The 18544-nt window shown below is 42.7% G+C and overlaps 1 protein-coding gene across 1 annotated transcript in view; it reads right to left on the bottom strand.

Moving 5' to 3' along the window:
• Nucleotides 1-8203: 8203 nt before the first annotated feature.
• The window catches only part of LOC122558861 (guanine nucleotide-binding protein G(t) subunit alpha-1), a 67819-nt gene continuing 57478 nt past the window's right edge, over nucleotides 8204-18544 (bottom strand). The window contains exons 8-9 of the mRNA XM_043707720.2: nucleotides 11589-11799; nucleotides 8204-8638 (exon numbers count right to left, since the gene is read on the bottom strand). Of these exons, the coding sequence (XP_043563655.1) occupies nucleotides 11609-11799 (191 nt within the window). The 3' untranslated portion in view covers nucleotides 8204-8638; nucleotides 11589-11608. The remainder of the gene's footprint in view (nucleotides 8639-11588; nucleotides 11800-18544) is intronic.

Here is an 18544-nt window from a genome sequence, read left to right as displayed (position 1 = left end):
CTTGAAAGGATCCAACGCTAGGTCACTTGTTCCCAATGGAGTTTAGAAATGTGAAACGTGATTTGATGTGTGTAAGATCTTAAAATTACCTTAAGGAACTTGCTGTACAAAGGATGTTTCCTCTCTTACTGGACTAATTTCTGGGATGGCCGGACTAACATATGAAGAGAGACTGGATCAGTTAGGGTTATATTTACTGGAGTTTAGAATAATGAAAGAGGATCTCATAGAAACTTATAAAATTCTAATAAGATAAATGCAGGAAGGGTGTTCCATTGATTGCGGAGTCCAGAACCAGACACTCACTGTCTAAGGATGTAGCTGGGCCATTAAAGGCTACGGTGAAGAGAAACTTCTTCACCAAGAGTGGTGAGCCTATGGCTTTCACTACTGTTGTGATGGTGTAGAGGTGTACTGTACCTTCAAGAGAAACTGGAACCTGGCATGGAGTTAGAGAGGCAAGCAGTGAGATGAAAGAATTTAAAATGTAATATTTGAAGGTGAAACCAATAGTGCAGCTGGGTTGCCATGATACAAGACAAAATTCAAATTCGGCTAATCAGTTTAAATTATGCCCCAGATACCAAAATCCAATCAAATTTGAATTTAGTATTTTGATAATATTAAAACCAATGAAATATCCAATGTTTTGGGGTATAAAACCAGACATTTTGAACAGTCTGGGGGAGAACTGCCAAAGCCACCAACAAGTACAGACTGCCAGCAGAACAACTCTCTGAAAGGTATGTGTCTATAAGTTTATGCAGCAGAACATCGAAACCGACCTGGAGAGAATCTACAGAGAAACATCTACAAAGGAGAATCGGCAAAGCTGACTGGTTTAGAAACGTGAGTTTCTAAACGTGGTAAATCTTAATCGGGATTTTTTTTATCAGACTAATATTGTAGAGTGGGAGGTAAAAGATAAGTTTAAGAAAAAGGAGTTGTAAATAATTTTGGTTTTAATATTCTCTGATGGACTTAAATAATAAAGTTAATTTTTATTTTAAATATTTACCTCTGTTCTTTGCCTCTTGAATTTTTAACAGATTACAGCATGGGGTGAATCTTTTCTGTGTGGCTGGTTTAAATTAGCAGAGGGGTTTACCTGGTGTTGTAACACAATTGAGCCCAAAATATTTGAATGTTTTAAAGAAGAAGACGGATATAGCTCTTCTAAAGGGATTGGGGCAAAATCAGGAACAAGGGACAGAGTTAGATAATCGGTCATGATCATATTGAATATCAAAGTAGGCTGAAGGAGCTGACTGGCTGACTCCGAGCATCTCAGCTTCTATGTTGAGGGTGAATCCAGAGCTACGGGGCATTGTTTAAGAATAAGGGTTTGCCCTTTTAGAACCGAGATGAAGATATTTTTGTTTACTCTCTGGCCATTGTATGCCTTTGTAACTCTCTATTTCAAGAGGTAATAGAGGCCAGGTTATTGAATATTTTGAAGGCAGAGGTAGATTGATCTCCTGTGAGAAGAATCTATGATTGTTGGAGTAGACAGGAATGTAGAATTCAAAACACTTAACAGATCAACTATAATCTTATTAAAAAGGCCAAATGGCCTACCTCAGCTCCAAATCTATAAGTTTATATGAGCATCATGCCCTTGAAGATGCTCTCCTTTTTTGTGCAGTGATCTTTTATCTGTGCCAGTGAGACAACACATTATTCACACTGGCAAAAAAAAGTAACTCTCTCTATTGCCTCTCTTTCAGAACTGAATGCTTCATCTGTTGTGTTACTGAGTCCTTTTAAAATAAATCTGTTTGTCACAGATGTCAACCTGTGCCTTCCCAAAGCAGTTCCCTCTTTGCTCATACTTAAGGAGCTAACCTTAACTTTTCCTCCAAAAATGTTACCACTTGTAACTCTGCCTCTTTGCACACATTCTGTCGCTCTTTCTCATGTGAACCTTGCCCTCCATCCTTATCCAACTTAGTGGCACAGTTGCAAACTACCCTAATGATAAAGTTTGATTGTTGTGACTCACATTTCCTTCCAACGCTTAACCAGATGTGTTTGTTTTCACTCCTACTCATTGTTCAATCTGTTATATTATTGTGATAACCACCCTGTGTTAACTCCATTCTCCGATTCTTACAGTCCAGTGGCTATCCCATTTATTGTGCTGAGAGTGGTTGTTTCCACTTTATTGCTAAAGAAATCTTCCTACTCTATCTTACTCTCTGCCTATATTTTATTTGGCTCTCTGCTTCAATTTCTAACAAAAACTTGAATCGGATCTGAAAGGGAAATTTAACACCCTTTATAGCAAGGTTCAGGAAACTGGTGTTTATTTATATTTCTAGTTTAATTCTTATTATCGTACATACTCAAGATCTCATGTAAAAATTGACCTCTATTTTTGGCCAAAAGATCTGGAATTTTTCATATATCTCATGTAAAAGTCGACCCTAGTTCTTCACAGATAACAGATCAACATTTTATGAGTCAGTGTGTCAACTCAGGCGCTCCACTCCGGGTTTTCAGAATTACCATAATTTGTTTTTTTTCCCCTCTTTATTCATTTCGCTAACAGTTCGGCTTCTGCTAATGATACGATGTGAATTTTGATGGGCATTAAATTCAGCCACTCAAACGTAGTATCCATGTATCAATTGACCCCGTAAATTTAACCTGGAAAATTAGTCAAAAAAATTGCCTATTACTCGAGAATATACAGTAGACATAATGATTTTCATTGCACCTGATCTACTGGTCTCTGAACACTTTGATAAATTATCTGGCATGGTCATGGATTTTTCAAAGCCTTTGGGATATTCTACTGTAAATTTCTAATCAAGTTATTGTAAGTCTTCTTACCACAACTATGTTCTTAGCAATGTACTTTCCTCTCTGATCTATTTGTGCTGCAGTTAGTGGTTCATCCAGCCATTTTCCCATTAACTGGGTTCCCCAAGGATCTGCCCTCTCTCCTATCCTTCTCCAGTATAGTAATTGCTATCCCTGAACATCTGACCTTATGCACTCTACTTGTCCTGATTTAATTTTACATGCATCAACTTCCTCCATCATTCCATTTCCAGACCCCTCAGGCAGAAACATTGCGTCCTAGTCATGGGAGAACAAACCCTTCATGGATTCAATGCTTCAAAGAGAAATTTTCGTTATGTCTCTCAAGCCAAACTAACGGCACCCAGTTAGTCTTTTCATCACTTGCCACTGTTCGGTCCATCGCTTTACGACACAGCTCCATCTCTGCAAATACCAAAACTGGTTCTTGGAGATGCCTTTACACTCAAACTGGTGGCCTGCTTCCACACCAGAGGGATTCTATAAATCTCTAATCAATTTGAAATGTAATTCCTTAACATGTAATGAGGGAGTGAAAGAATCTTTGCTCCATGAACATTGAATCTGAAGTTTTAATGGATATACAAATTGGCTAGTGATCAACTGGACCATCTAAACATCTCAAAACTGGACTTTCCACTGGACTTTATAGTTGATTCAAGCTAAAGGAGTTGGAAATTATCCCTGCCTGAGTGACTTACTCCAAAGACCTGGACTAATGGCTGGAGATGGATGTTCAACTGCCATTGTAGCAAGTGGGGAATTTAAATAGCCTTGAAATGAAACGGTAATAGGATCATGATAGGATTGTTGTAAAAACACATTTGGTTTTATGAATGCCCTTTACAAGAAAGAAATCTCAATCTTTATGCCATCTTTACCCAGCCTGGCCCCTGTATGGCTCCAAGGCACAGTCTCTGAAATGGACCAGCATAAATTGCAGCTATAATGAGAGAGGATAACAATAAAATCAGACTGACCACCCAGATAGAAGTTGGATTTGGGTGCATTGAAGGCCCACCCAGCCCAGTAATCACTACAAGGTCCTCCTCACTAACTCCTCTGGCAATGTATACCACTATTGTTTTGAGCTTTTCCTTAGGCTAATCAGGCTGGCTTTACTCATACAGGTAGAATCTTATCCTTCTGCTAACATCCAGATTCATAAAATCACAGAATCCCTACAGTGCAGATAGAGGCTGTTTGGCCCATCAAACTGCACAGTCCTCCAAATAGCATCCCACCCAATTCCGGTAAGCTCACATTGACCACAGTTTACTGACCTAGCATCATTATACTGTTGAAGAGAACAGAGCACCCAGAGGAACCCACGCAGACATGGGGAGAATGTGCAATCTGCACACAGTCACAGTTGGAATTGAACCTGGGTCCCTGGGACTGTGAGGCAGCAGTGCTAACCACTGTGCCACCCTGGATTTGTCCTGACCCATGGATCAGAGGTGATGATGTCAGGAGAACCATGGAAACCCTCAAGATTGACTTTCAAGGCCATGCCATCTCAGGGTAACTGTGAGGAAGGAAATCATTTGCTGATGAGCACATTCCACTTTCCCTCAGTGGATGAATCAGTGCTCCCTTATGTTGAATATCACTTGAAAGAAGCACTGACGGCAAATAATATACACAGTGTAGAGGATTAGTCTGTGGTTTGGGAGCACCATGATGAAACAAGCCCTGAATAGCAGATCTGCCAGGCCATGTCTAACTGCAGGTGGTGAGAGAACTAACAAGGAAGTCCTTAACCTGAGCAGTGTTATATCGGCCCAAGAACTTTCCTCTATTGGCTAGAAACTAGCCTTAGCTAGTTCTTTCCTCAAAACCTTGACTTTCATTGTCACAAACACTCTGCCTGAAGGCAGGTCCTTGGCTCATCATCCACATCATCTTGAGCTGCCTTTGAAAGCTGTGTTTTGTCATCTCCTTCCACTGTCAGGAATTAAGTCCCAGGTCTGAGCAAAATGGAACCCGTGCTGTTGATATTATCCTGACTTAAGATGATGTTAGCCATCTAGCCAATGAGTTAAACTTCCCCAACCTCACCTGTAGCACTCAGCTTACCCACTCTTTCATTTCCCTGAGAAGTTAAGCCTTTTTAAAAACCAACTGATCACTACTACTTGATTTAACAGTTGCCTTTAGTCTCTCTCTTAACTTTGAGACTTTCTTAGTCCTTCAAGCAGGATGCCCAGGCCATGTGGCTGATGATGTGTTGGGGTCTGATTCTCCTGCTGCTGATGGCCCACACTGCCTCATGGATGCCCAGTCTCGAGCTGCTTGATCTGTTCACAGTCTGTCCCATTTAGCTCACTGATAGAGCCACATAACGCAACGAAGAGTCCTCAATGTGAAGACAGAACTTTGTCTCCACAAGCATTGTGCAGTGGTCATCCATAACACTTTCAGATACAGGAGCAGAATAAGGCCATTCGTCCTGTTGAGTCTGCTTCGCCATTCCATCATGGCAGCTATATTTCTCAAACCCATTCTCCTGCCTTCTTCTTGTGACTCTCGAAATCTTTCTTAATCAAGAACCTATCTATCTCTGTCTTAAATACACTCAATGATTTGGCCTCCCCAGTCTTCTGCAGCAATACTTTCCACAGATTAACTGCCCTTTGGCTGAAGAAATTTCTCGTCAGCTCAGTTCTGAAGGGCTGTCCTTCACTTGGAGTCTGTGTTCCCTACCAATACTATCACAGAAAATGACCAAGTATTTTTTTTCTCCTCCTGTTGATTCCCTCACTGATTGGTGCAGACGCAGCCTGGCAACTGTGGCTTTTAGGATTTGACCAGCTCAGTCAGTAATGGTGTTACCAAGTTAAGCTTAGTGATGGACATTGAGGTCATTCTGTGCCCTTGCCTCCCTCAGGAGTGTTCAACGTGGAGGAGCACTGACTCAACAACTGAGGTAAGGGGTGGTGGTGGCATGATAGGAAATCAGCAATAAGTTTCCTTGCCCCTGTTCGACATGATGCTATGAGATTTTATGGGGTCTGAAGTTAATGTTGAGCGTATCCAGTTGTATACCACTGTGCCACCACAGCTCGTACTGGTGGTCCTGTTCTGTCCTGCTATTGGAAGAGAGTAGACCCAGGTTGGTGACAATGGTGGAGGGGACATTGTCTGTCAGGTATGATCTGTGATTCTGATTATGTCAGGCTATTCTAGGCTAGTCTGTGGGACAGCATTCCCAATTTTGGTACAAGTCCCGGATACTAAATGGAAGACTCTGTAGCGTTCACTGGGCCGTCTTGCTGTTGTTGTTTCTGGTGCCAAGCTAATGCCTTAATAACACTAAATGATCAATGTAACTTGATAAATACCAAAAGGAAATGTATATTTGAAGAAATGTTTGCAGAGTTCTAAGGGAAAGGGTGAGTGACTAGCACTGATAGGGTAGACTTTCAAAAGAACAGATTCATGATCGGTCTAAAGGCCTCCTGAGTTGAATCCTGCTGTCATCCTGGAGAATATGTCAGATTAGTGAGTGGCTTGGAAGAGAATTTGCAGGTAGTGGTATTCCCAAATATCTTCTGTCCTTATCCTTCTAGATGGTAGTGTTCATGAGTCTGGAAGGTGCTGCCTGAGGATCTTTGGAGTGCATCTTGTAGATATCCACACTGCTGCTACTGAGCAGTGGTGGTGGTGGAGGGAGTGGATGCTTGTGGATGTGGTGCCAAAGGAGCGGGCTGCTTTGTGCTAGTTGGCATCAAGCTTCTTGAGTGTTGTTGGAGCTGCCTCCATCCAGGCAAGTGGGGAGTATTCCATCATAGTCCTGACTTACACCTTGTAAAGTGGACAGGCTTTGAGGAGTGAGGAGGTGAGTTACTTGTCACAGTTTTCCTAGATTCTGATCTGCTATTGTAGCCAAAAATTGAAAGTCCATTTCAGTTTTTGGTCAATGGTAACCCTCTCCAGGATGTTGGCTATGAGAAATTCAGCAATAATAATAGCATTGATAATCAAGTACTGATTGATTTAAAGCATCTAAGGAATGAATGCCAAAATAGATACAAGATGTTTTGGGACGTATGTGGGTGAATAGTGTATACTGTACATATCCAGGAGGCATAACCAGCTAGAATATTTTTGAAATGGTAGTATTCAGTCATCCCCCTCAACAAATACACCATATGTGTATTTAAACATAGGTCTTCCGTTCCTGATTTCGGCATCCTGTGTTAGTCATGCTCGGAAGAAGCTGACTTCCTTTTGAAATAGCAATTGGAGCAGTGTATTCAAGACCGGATGAATTCCTTCAAAATGCAAGTCAATAAACAGGGGTCTGTTAGGAATTAGTGAGCCACATTTGCTAGCCATTTGTCAGTTTGGTGCATTTACAAACCCTGTCCTCGCAATAATAACTAATCTACCCTTAACCTTACCTGGCCCTGTTATATGGCAAATCCAATCTCTGGATTAAATGATTTATCATTTATACAGTGTTAAATAAGATCTGAAATCTATTGCGTGATGGGGATATGTTGAAACTAACCAGCCAGTGTTCTTCACAGGCAGATTCATATCTTGCTGAAATTGAGTGTTTTCAGATTTCTATCCATAAAGCAAACGCACAACATGTTTGTAAAACCTCAAAAACCACCCAAAAGCAGCTGCTGACAGTTTGAAAGAGTATCCCACAGCTATTGATCTTTTTTTTGCTGCTCTTTTATTGAGTTTGCATAAAAGTAGGAGACTCTTTTTCATCTGGCAGCCATTTTACCCCAATCTACTCCCTGGCACAGACTGTGCTGTTTAAATTCTTGCAACAGCACCCTCTAAAGGTGTTATAGCTTACTACAGCTTGAGCTCTGCTGGGGATTTTCTTGTATACCTAGCTCTAAGCTCACTTGCACAACTGAATGAACTTTTAATGATCTGCAGACTGTAGAACAGGACAGTAAAATTCACTACAGGCACGCCCCGGGGTGTCAACAAGTTCTGTTCTGGAGTCCATTTACAATTCGATTTGTCTGCAAGTTGGAACACAGTACTGGATGATGGAAAGGACCTGTTCTTAAATGCAGGAAATGTTTTTTATGTTTAAAATGACACCCATTTATGAGGTGGTGTTCGTAAGTTGGGCTTTCATAAACTGGAGCCCCCCTGTACATTGATAAGAGAGCTGGATCCTTTCTGCTATTCTCCCCCTGCAGGTGGCTTGGAATACTGCAGTATCTATTAGGTTGTACTGTAAATCATTTCATCTTGACTCCCCTCTCCCATCCATATTTCATTGATGAATGTTGTCTTTCCTTTCCAAGTGCTCTTACTGGTTCTCACTGCTTACTACAGAATGAATTGAGCTGTAGCTATTGTGTTGCATTCAAATGAATTTAATGCATCACTATAAACATCAACTAAATTGTTTATTTAAAAGAAGAGCTGCCACTTTAAAATCCCTAGTTTGCTAGTTTAATGCACGGGATAACAGTGCTACTGTATAAATTTATACCCCATGCAAATCTGGAACTGATAGGAGATCCCAACATTTCTTCAATCTACTTATCATTGGAGATTTAGTTGATGGGCTGTATTGAATCAGCATTACTGTAGGAAAGCAATTTTGGTTAAAACCACAACTGTCTCCAGGAGGGAAATCGGCTGGGTTGATCAGATCATTACAGGATTCTTAAATGTTTAATGGAACTGCTTCTGTCCACATCTCAATCACAGCCAATGATCGCAAACAGATTGGAAACACCATCAGCAGACATAGGATCAGAACTTCTCTAGGCTCAGTCATTGAAGAATAAAATTCATGGGTAGCTTTGAGAGTATTGTAGAGCTCCTGGGATAAAAGACAACAAAGAAAATAAGACAGTAAAATAATATTGTATTCACTATGATGAATGATGTAAAGCATTACAATAATAACTTGTGATTTATACAGTGCCTTCGACATGGTATTTAAGCCGAATGTGCATTTCAGGAGTGACATCAAACAAAATTCGTCTGATTGTTGGATCAGTAGATGATAAGATAAGTGATCAACAGCTTGATACAAGAAATTAGTTTTAAGCATGTTTTCAATTGATTAAAGGGGGATGAAGGTGTAGGGAGAGAATTATCAAAGCTTTAGGGCACCAATGTTGGAGTGATGAAAATAGTGGGTGCATAAGAGGCCAGAATTGGAGAGTTGCAGAGATCCTCAAGGGTTGTAGAATGAAGGAGGTTACACAGATAGGGAGGGGAAGAAGTTGTGGAAGGATTTGAATTAAATGATATGAATTTTATCCTGAAAACAGATGATGCAGGTCATGATTTCTTTCAACATCTAACCTTCACGAAGGTGGTCACAAGGATGCAAATTGTTAACCTTGAGATGTTGACAGAGGGGAAACCAAAATCGGTCAGTGAGCAGCACTAGGTAGGATACAAAAATGGAGGAGATTAATAAGAACAATTGTTGCAGATTGATGAACAGAAGTGCAGAATGGTGAATTATCTTCTCAAACTCCTACTCTGCAGATGTTACGATGCGCCAGCGCAGATGCTTGCACATGGTGGGCAGGAGGAACTGAAGGGTGAGATGACTTCCTCCAAAGATCTGGCTGAGGAAGCACACGTTCTAGGAAGAGGTCCCATTCAGATGAAGTTATTGCTGTATTTTTCACTGACTGAACTAATCAAATCAAAAGGTTCTGAAGGCCTGGAAATACCACCAGAAAATCAGTATTTATAATAATAGTGGGTCAGCACTGTCAGCACTGCCTGCCAGTTCAGTGAATGAGAATTGCTGAGCTTAGGTAATAGACTCAAAGCTCCCATTGAAAACACTAATGTTTGTGATAACTTGTTCTGTTCTATGTTGTGGTCTGAGAATGGGTGTTCTCTTAAATCATGATCTTAGCAGATCCTCGCTGTCAAAAGTCCGTTTTACTAGTAATCACAAATTGTTAAGACAAATGAAGAAAATGTGTTGTCAGTGTTGAGCCAAGACACAATCTGGATTGGAAACAGAAAGGTATTGTACCACGCTGAGCAGGATAAACAGCAAGCTATAGAATCATATACACCTACTCTGTGTGTGCATTCTGAGAGTATCTCAGACAGAGACAGCTTGAAACCTGGTGAGTATGGGGTGCTGTGAGAGAGCGTGGAGGTGGGCAGATCCTGGAGCTATAGCTCAACACCTTGTGTTGTAAGCCAGAGAAAAGTCAGCCTTGGAATTGAAGGTGAGTATTTCCTGAAGTGAGGGTGTAAAAGCAAGGTTAGCACTGCTGCCTCACGACACCAGGGACCCAGGTTCGATTCCAGCCTCTGGTGAGTGTGTGGAGTTTGCATGCTCTCTTCATGTCTGTGTGGGTTTCCTCTCACTGTCTAAAGGTGTGCAGGTTAGGTAGTTTGCCCATGCTAAATTGCCCATGGTGTCCAGGGGTGTGCAGACTAGGTAGGTTAGCCATGGGGAAATGCAGGGATAGAGTACAGGGGCTGTTCTGAGTAGGACGCTCTTCGGAGGGTCAGTGTGAACTCGATGGGCTGAATGCCCTGCTTCCAAACTGTAAGGATTCTATAAAAATCTTTATGTTTAAGACTGAAAGAATGCACTGTGCTGACTGGTATCCTAAGGTTGGAGAAGTTTGCATTTTAGAGATGTCCAATGAAGATTGTAGAACAGAACAGCTGCAAGTGTATTTTAAGGCTCAGTTACTATTAAGGATGTCTGTAAATTACTTGAGTGTTGTTTGTTTTAGATACAGAGTGAGAGAGTCGGTTCAAAACTGAGATGAGGAGAAACTACTGCTCTCGGTGGGTTGAGAGTCTTTAGAACTCACTGCCCCAGATTCAAGACAGGACGCGTATGAAAAGGAGGATAAAGGGGTATGGGGAGCAGGCAGGAATATGGAGTTGACACCTGGATAAGATCAGCCATGACCCGCTGCTAATTCCAGTGTTTCGACATTTTGTGTACAGAAGGAGAAACTGGCATCGCAACATAATCAGGTGTTCCTATAAATCATTGACTATTTGTCATATGGCTGAGCAAGGAAATTAGCCAAAGCTGTTATGACAAAGGTAATGCAGGGCACTAGTGAGAGCTGATTGAGAGTCAGTGAAGGACACTTTGAGTTACATTGGCCTTTTCTTCCGTGTCAAAAATCTAATGAGGGTAGTTTGGTCAGGCTGGGCTTCTTTCCACTGGAGCTTAGAAGAGTGAGGAGTGACCTGATCGAACTGTATAAGCTCCTGAATGATCTTGACAAAATGGGTATGGAAATGCTGCTTCTTGTGATGAGTCCAGAACTAGGAGACACTGTTTTAAAGTTAGGGGTCAGCCTTTTAGAATAGAGGTGAAGAGAATATTTTTCGCTCAGAGTGACTTTGGAGCTCATTGCCTCAGAAGGCAGTAAAGGTGGGGTCATTGAATATGTTTACAGCAGAGGTAGAAAAATTTCACTGAGGCAGGGGTATCAAAAGCTGTCTGGAGTAAATGGGAATGTGGAATTCAAAAGGAACAGACCTAACCACAATTTCATTTACTGGGGGAACAGGCTTGAGGGGCTGAATGGCCTATTTATGCCTCTAAATTGTATGTTTGGTCATGGGGTGAGAATGTATTGTTATAGCCAGAGAAACATGATACTGAGAGAGCAAAATGCATGATAAGAGAATGATAGTTTCGCGAGACGCGCTACAATTTCAAACTGTGCTTTTGTTCGGGGAGATTAGGTGCTGCACGGTTGCAGTTGCCTCGTTGCTTTGATCAAGGCTTTACATAATTTCAGCAAGAACGATACCTTGGACAGCTGGGAGTGATTTAGAAGAGACCGCAGTCTTTCAAGTTCTCCTTGATGATGATGTCTGTCACTGCATCGAACACAAACTTGACGTTTTCTGTGTCAGTGGCACAGGTCATGTGCGAGTAAATCTCCTTCACATCTCTCCTCATGTTTAATTCCAGGAATTGGGCTTTAATGTAAGCCCCAGCATCCTCCATTGAGTTGTTACCTACAAACAGTGGACACGGACACAAGGTAATTGAACTTCTGAAATTATGTTAGTTTCATTGCCCTCACCATCTGAGATTGCTTGACATCCAAATCTCCAGAAATTCCTACACTCTATGCTGCACGCAAAGATTTTGATATTCAAAACACAACTTGCTCTCTCCCAGTTTTACAAGTTGGGTGTGTTTGTCAGTAAGGCTTTAAATAGACTTCTGTCAACAGCAGAGTAAATATCAGCACTTAGTCCATGATTTTGACCCACCCTGGTCCTGACTCATTCCATCACCATCCTGTTTGGCTCCAATCTGGTTTTACTCCCTGTCAAAATTCAAAATGGCTATTGGTCTCAGAAAGATTGCAATGTAGATCTACCAGGTCATATCCATGGGTTAAATTATATTTAAAAAAATTATAGGAGTAAGATATTGTATTCCAAGAAATGTAATGGTTTAAAAGCTATTTGCTTGAAATTTACAAGATATTAATGGAAACAGCTAGGATTGATGGACATAAACTATTTCTGCTTGTAATCCCAGGCAGGAGCAGAATCACAGAATTCCACAGGGCAGATAGAGGCTATTTTGTCCATCAACTACGAACAGCATCCCACCCAGTACATGCCCATTACCTTGCATTTACCATGGCTAATCCACCTAACCTGGACATGATGGGAGAAGTTAGCTTGGCCAATTCACCTAACCTGCACATCTTTGAACTGTGGGAGAAACCAGAGACACCCATATAGACACAGGGAGAACATACAAACTCTGCAAAGACAGTCACCCAAAGTTGGAACTGAACCCAGTCGCTGGCACTGTGAGGCGGCAGTGCTAATCACTGAGCTACCATGCCACAGCAGAGTCAAAATATTTGATGTAGACTTTCCAGAGTGAACTTAAGGAATGGGTGAGAGACATTGCAAATGACAATTGTCAGATCAATTTTGAAGTTGAAAATGTCAGACTTTTCTGAATTAAACCTGTTTAAGGGAAATGCAGTAAGTGTTGATGCAGCCATGATTTCGGTGAATGCAGGAGTGAGTTTGAGGGGTTAAATATTGTTAAACATGAAGGCGTGACCTTGCAGAAGTTTATAAAATCATGAGGGGCATGGATCGGGTGAATAGTCAAGTCTTTTCCTCAGGGTAGGGGAGTCCAAATATAGATGACATGGGTTTAGAGTGAGAGGGGAAAGATTTAAAAAGGACCTAAAGGGCAACGTTTTCACACAGAGGGTGGTACGTATATGGAATGAGCTGCCAGAGGAAGTGGAGGAGGCTAGTACAATTACAACATTTAAAAGGCATCGGGATAGGTACATGAATAGGAAGGGTTGAGAGGGATATGGGCAAGTGCTGGCAGGTGGGGCTAGATTAGGTTAGGATATCTGGTTGGCGTGGACGATTTGGACCGAAGGGTCTGTTTCTGTGCAGTACATCTCTATGACATTAAATGTCCATATTCTGTGATAAATTAAAGAAAAGACCTAACTAAAGGTGACTGTCCTGATATCGCAAATGATTTAGGAAGTGCACACCACAATGTGGCGAGTTTGGTTTCTCATTTGTATTGGGTCAGCTGCCCCTTAGTCTGGGCAGTAGTTGTGGGTACTGCAATTGGTTAAGAGCAGAAGAGGAACACCAGTTCCTGTTTGTTGCCCTCCAACCAAAGCTAACAAATGTATATAGGATGCTGCACTGGGCTTGCTTTGGGGCAGCACGGTAGCTCAGTGGTTAGCATTGCTGCCTCACAACTCCAGAGACCCAGGTTCGATTTCAACCACACTGTCTGGAGTTTGCACATTCTCCCTGTGTCTGCGTGGGTCTCCTCCGGGTGCTCTGGTTTCCTCCAACAGTCCAAAATGATGTGCAGTTAGGTCAATTGGCTAATTGCTACATAGGGGTGTGTAGGTTAACTGCCTTAGTCAGGGACAAATATATAGGGTAGAGGAATGGGTCTGGGTTGGGTTACTCTTCAGAGGGTTGGGATGGACTTGTTGAGCTGAAGGGCCTGTTTCCACACTGTAGGGATTCTAATTCTAATATGCTTATGCCCAAAATGTCGATTCTCCTACTCCTTGGATGCTATCTGCCCGGCTGTGCTTTTCCAGCACCACACTCTCGACTCTGATCTCCAGCATCTGCAGTCCTCACTTTCTCCTGGTTGCTTTCAATTCTCTCCGACTTTCAATGACAAGGTTTACTTATCCACTTTGAATGGAAGACATCCAATGAGACATGAGGCTAAGGACTGGCCTATTCTCATTGGTTAATCCAAAAGATGGGGATATTTGATGTGCTGGCCAATATCTATCTATCGACCAATGTCAGACAAAAACAAAATGGTCATTGCCCAACTGTAGGAGCTTGCTATGCAGAGATTGGCTGCTGTATTTCTTGTTTAGAATCAACCTGTTCAAGGATATTATTACATACTTTGTAGAGCACATGAGATTTAAACAGGGGCTTCCTGGTCCAAAGATAGAGACACTACTGTACAATAGAACCCTACGTTACAACAGTGACTATATTTTAATAAGTACTTCATTAGTTGGGCAGTTGTAAAATCTGCTCAAGAGATTACTTGGTTAATAATTCAGGATGGCTTAGCTATTACACACAGATTACTTTCTGTTGGCAGTATCTGTGCTTTTCTATCTGTAATAATTGAAACAAATATTTGAAACACATCAGTTGACTGACCAGCTCTTGTGCTGGTGAAATAGTCGGGTGCATCTGTTTTATGATTTAGCTTGAGGGTGAGTTTTAATTGCCATTAATGTCAGTGTACAGATTGTTCCCTTTGCCCAGTCTCTCATTTTCAGAAGAGAACAGAAGTGGTGATTGAAGTGGCTAAATAAAAAACACAGAAGGACAAGGAGCAGTACCAGAAGAAATGGTGGAGGCTGGTACAATTACAACATTTAAAAGGATTTGGATGGGTATATGAATAAGAAGAGTTCAGAAGGATGTGGGCTAAATGTTGGCAAATGGGACTGGATTAGATTGGGATACCTGGTTGGCATGGACGAGTTGGACCAAAGGGTCTGCTTCCATGTTGTACATCTCTATGACTCTAGGCAGGCTAAGAGACCAAGAGAGAGCCACAGAGAAAGAAAGAAAGAAAGAGAGAGAGATGCAAGGGAGAGAGCAAGCGACACACAAGAACACTGAATGAATTTATCTGTCAGGCAGAAATATCAAACGCATGATTCTAACATCAACGATTCTATGAGCCCGAATGCCTTAGTCTCTCAAGGTGTGAAGATAATTAAAATACAGTTGGAGTATTGAAATTTTATCTCGAGGGATTAAAAAAAAAGGATGGAAGTCATGGTATAGTCAGATGGTGCTGTACATAGATCCCAGTTAGAAAATGGTGTTCACTTCTGGACAAGGAACTTCAGGAAGAGGAAATTGACCTTGGAGAAAGTGCAGGACAGTTTCAAGAGAATGAGACCAAGGCAAGTTAAATTATCAAGGGCAATTTGCACAGAAATTCTCATAAGTATAGAAGATTAAGGGGTGATGCATTTGAGATGCATTGGGTGATTAAAAAGCTGATAGTATCAACAATGCATGCTCTGATGGGAGAATCCAGAATAAGGTTGCTTAATCTTAAAACATGGGCTCGGCCATTCCAGGGTATTGTTCAATGTTTCATTTAAAATTCAGTTGTTGTGCACATCCAGTTTCTTGCGCAACACAGTGCCTTTAAATGTAAGGATGTATGTGCACACAGTGGTTAGCACTGCTGCCTCACAGCACCAGGGACCCCCGTTCAATTTACAAGGGAACACAGTGCCTGTGTGACACCCTCCACAGCATTGTACAGTGAATCATGTCTGAATGCACCACTTCAAACAAGAGACAGTGGAAATCAGGCACTGTCTCCTCAAAGGTTGTTGAGGTTGTGCTGATTGGAACTTTCAACATTGAGATTAATCGATTCGTGCTGTGTTCTGGTGAAAGGTTGTTGACTTGAAACATCACATCTCCAAAGATGCTCACTGGCCTGCTGAGATTTTCCAGCATTTTCTGTTCTTAATTCCAGATTGCCAGCACCCAAAGTTTTTTTTCCCTTCATGTTGATAATGTATCGATAATAAAGGAATTGGAATGAAGGCAGGTATTTGGAGTCAGAATACATCTTGAAAGACATACTCCTGTCTCTATGTTCCTCTCTCCCCTCAGCTTCCTGCTTCAGCAAAATAAATTTCCATTCAAGTCACACAGCATCCTGACTGGGAAATTTATAGGGAATAGCATGGTGCTAGAAAAGCACAGCAGTTCAGGCAGCATCCCAGGAGCAGGAAAATCGAAGTTTCGGGCAAAAGCCATTCATCAGGAATACAGGCAGAGTGCCTGAAGGGTGGAGAGATAAATGAGAGGAGGGTGGGGGTGGGGAGAAAGTAGCATAGAGTACAATAGGTGAATGGGGGTGGGGATGGAGGTGGTAAGTCGGGGGGGTGGAAGGTGGCAAAGAGTACAATGGGTGAATGGGGGTGGGATGAAGGTGATAGGTCAGAGAGGAGGGTGGGGGAAGGTAGCAAAGAGTACAATAGGTGAATGGGGGAGGGGAGGACGGTGATAGGTCAGGGGGGAGGGTGGACTGGATAGGTGGAAAAGAAGATAGGCAGGTAGGACAAGTCATGGGGACAGTGCTGAGCTAGAAGTTTGGAACTGGGGTGAGGTGGGGGAAGGGGAAATGAGGAAACTGGTGAAGTCCACATTGATGCCCTGAGGTTGAAGTGTTCCGAGGCGGAAGATGAGGCATTCTTCCTCCAGGTGTCTGGTGGTGAGGGAGCAGCGGTGAAGGAGGCCCAGGACCCCGGCAGAGTGGGAGGGGGAGTTGAAATGTTGGCCACAGGGCGGTGGGGTTGATTGGTGCGGGTGTCCCGGAGATGTTCCCTAAAGCGCTCTGCGAGGAGGCGTCCAGTCTCCCCAATGTAGAGGATGCCACATCGGGAGCAATGGATACAATAAATGATATTAGTGGATGTGCAGGTAAAACTTTGATGGATGTGGAAGGCTCTTTTAGGGCCTTTGATGGAGGTGAGGGAGGAGGTGTGGGCGCAGATTTTACAGTTCCTGCGGTGGCAGGGGAAGGTGCCAGGATGGGAGGGTGGGTTGTTGGGGAGTCTGGACCTGACCAGGTAGTCACGGAGGGAACGGTCTTTGCGGAATGCGGAAAGGGGTGGGGAGGGAAATATATCCCTGGTGGTGGGGTCTGTTTGGAGGTGGCGGAAATGTCGGCGGACAATTTGGTTTATGCAAAGGTTGGTAGGGTGGAAGGTGAGCACCAGGGGCGTTCTGTCCTTGTTACGGTTGGAGGGGTGGGGTCTGAGGGCGGACGTGCGGGATGTGGACGAGATGCGTTGGAGTGCATCTTTAACCACGTGGAAGGGAAATTGCGGTCTCTAAAGAAGGAGGCCACCTGGTGTGTTCTGTGGTGGAACTGGTCCTCCTGGGAGCAGATACGGCGGAGGCAGAGGGATTGGGAATACGGGATGGCATTTTTGCAGGAGGTAGGGTAGGAAGAGGTATAATCCAGGTAGCTGTGGGAGTCGGTGGGTTTGTAAAAAATGTCGGTGTCAAGTCGGTCATCACTAATGGAGATGGAGAAGGACAGGAAGGGGAGGGAGGTGTCAGAGATGGTCCAGGTAAATTTAAGGTTCGGGTGGAATGTGTTGTTGAAGTTGATGAATTGCTCAACCTCCTCGCGGGAGCACAGGGTGGTGCCAATGCAGTCATCAATGTAGCGGAGGAAGAGGTGGGGAGTGGTGCCAGTGTAATTACGGAAGATGAACTGTTATCCCCATACCTTCATTGTTACCGGGTCAAAATCCTGAAACTCCTTTCTTATGAGCATTGTGTGTGTAACTACATAGGGGCAGCACGGTGGCTCAGTGGTTAGCACTGCTCCCTCACAGTGCCAAGGACCCCGATTCAATTGTACCCTCGGTATGTGTGTGGGGTTTATGCATTCTCCCAGTGTCTGCATGGGTTTCCTGCGGGTGCTCTGGTTTCCTCCCACAGTCCAAAAATATGCAGGTTAGACAGGTTGGCCCATAGTTTCCAGGGATGTGCAGGTTAGGTGGATTAGCCATGGGAAATGCAAGATTACAGGGATAGGGTAAGGTGGTGGGTCTGGATTGAATGCTCTTTGGAGGGTAGATGCGAACTTGATGGGCTGAATGGTCTGATTCCACACTGTAGGGATTCGATGAATTGTAGCAATTCGAACGGTGATAGGAATTGACAATAAATGCTGGCCTAGCCAGTGATGCTCATAGAGTCATAGAAGTCTACAACACAGAACAAAGCCCTTTATCCCATCACATCTGTGCAAGTCAGAAACAATCACCCAAAGATTCTAAAACCCATTTTCCAGCACTTGGCCGAAATACTTTTTGGCTTTGGCATTGCAAGTGCACTTCTAAATACTTACTAAACCTAATACGAAATATCCCACAAATGAGTTAAGTAAAGGCCAATAAATATGATCATGAGTGAGTGTGTGTGTGTGAGTGTGAGAAAGCTGTGTGTGTTTGTATGAAGTCAGCTCAAGCACACCATTGTATTTCATAAATGACCTCAAACAATGCACAGTATTATTAGTGTTAAATTTGAATGTGAAGCGATTGTTGAGCAAGATGAGCAGAAATAGAGAGAAACTTAGAGAGATAGCTGTGAATGAACCAGGTTTCTTTTGTAACAATTTTGTTTCTGAAAAGATTGAGAATTG

Source organism: Chiloscyllium plagiosum, unplaced genomic scaffold (assembly GCF_037043375.1).
Source record: "Chiloscyllium plagiosum isolate Xiang-an unplaced genomic scaffold, Cpla_swu_hap1 HiC_scaffold_14, whole genome shotgun sequence".
Classification (NCBI taxonomy): domain Eukaryota; kingdom Metazoa; phylum Chordata; class Chondrichthyes; order Orectolobiformes; family Hemiscylliidae; genus Chiloscyllium; species Chiloscyllium plagiosum.
The sequence above is the reverse complement of the archived record's forward strand: the minus strand, read 5'-3'. Positions and strand labels throughout refer to the sequence as shown.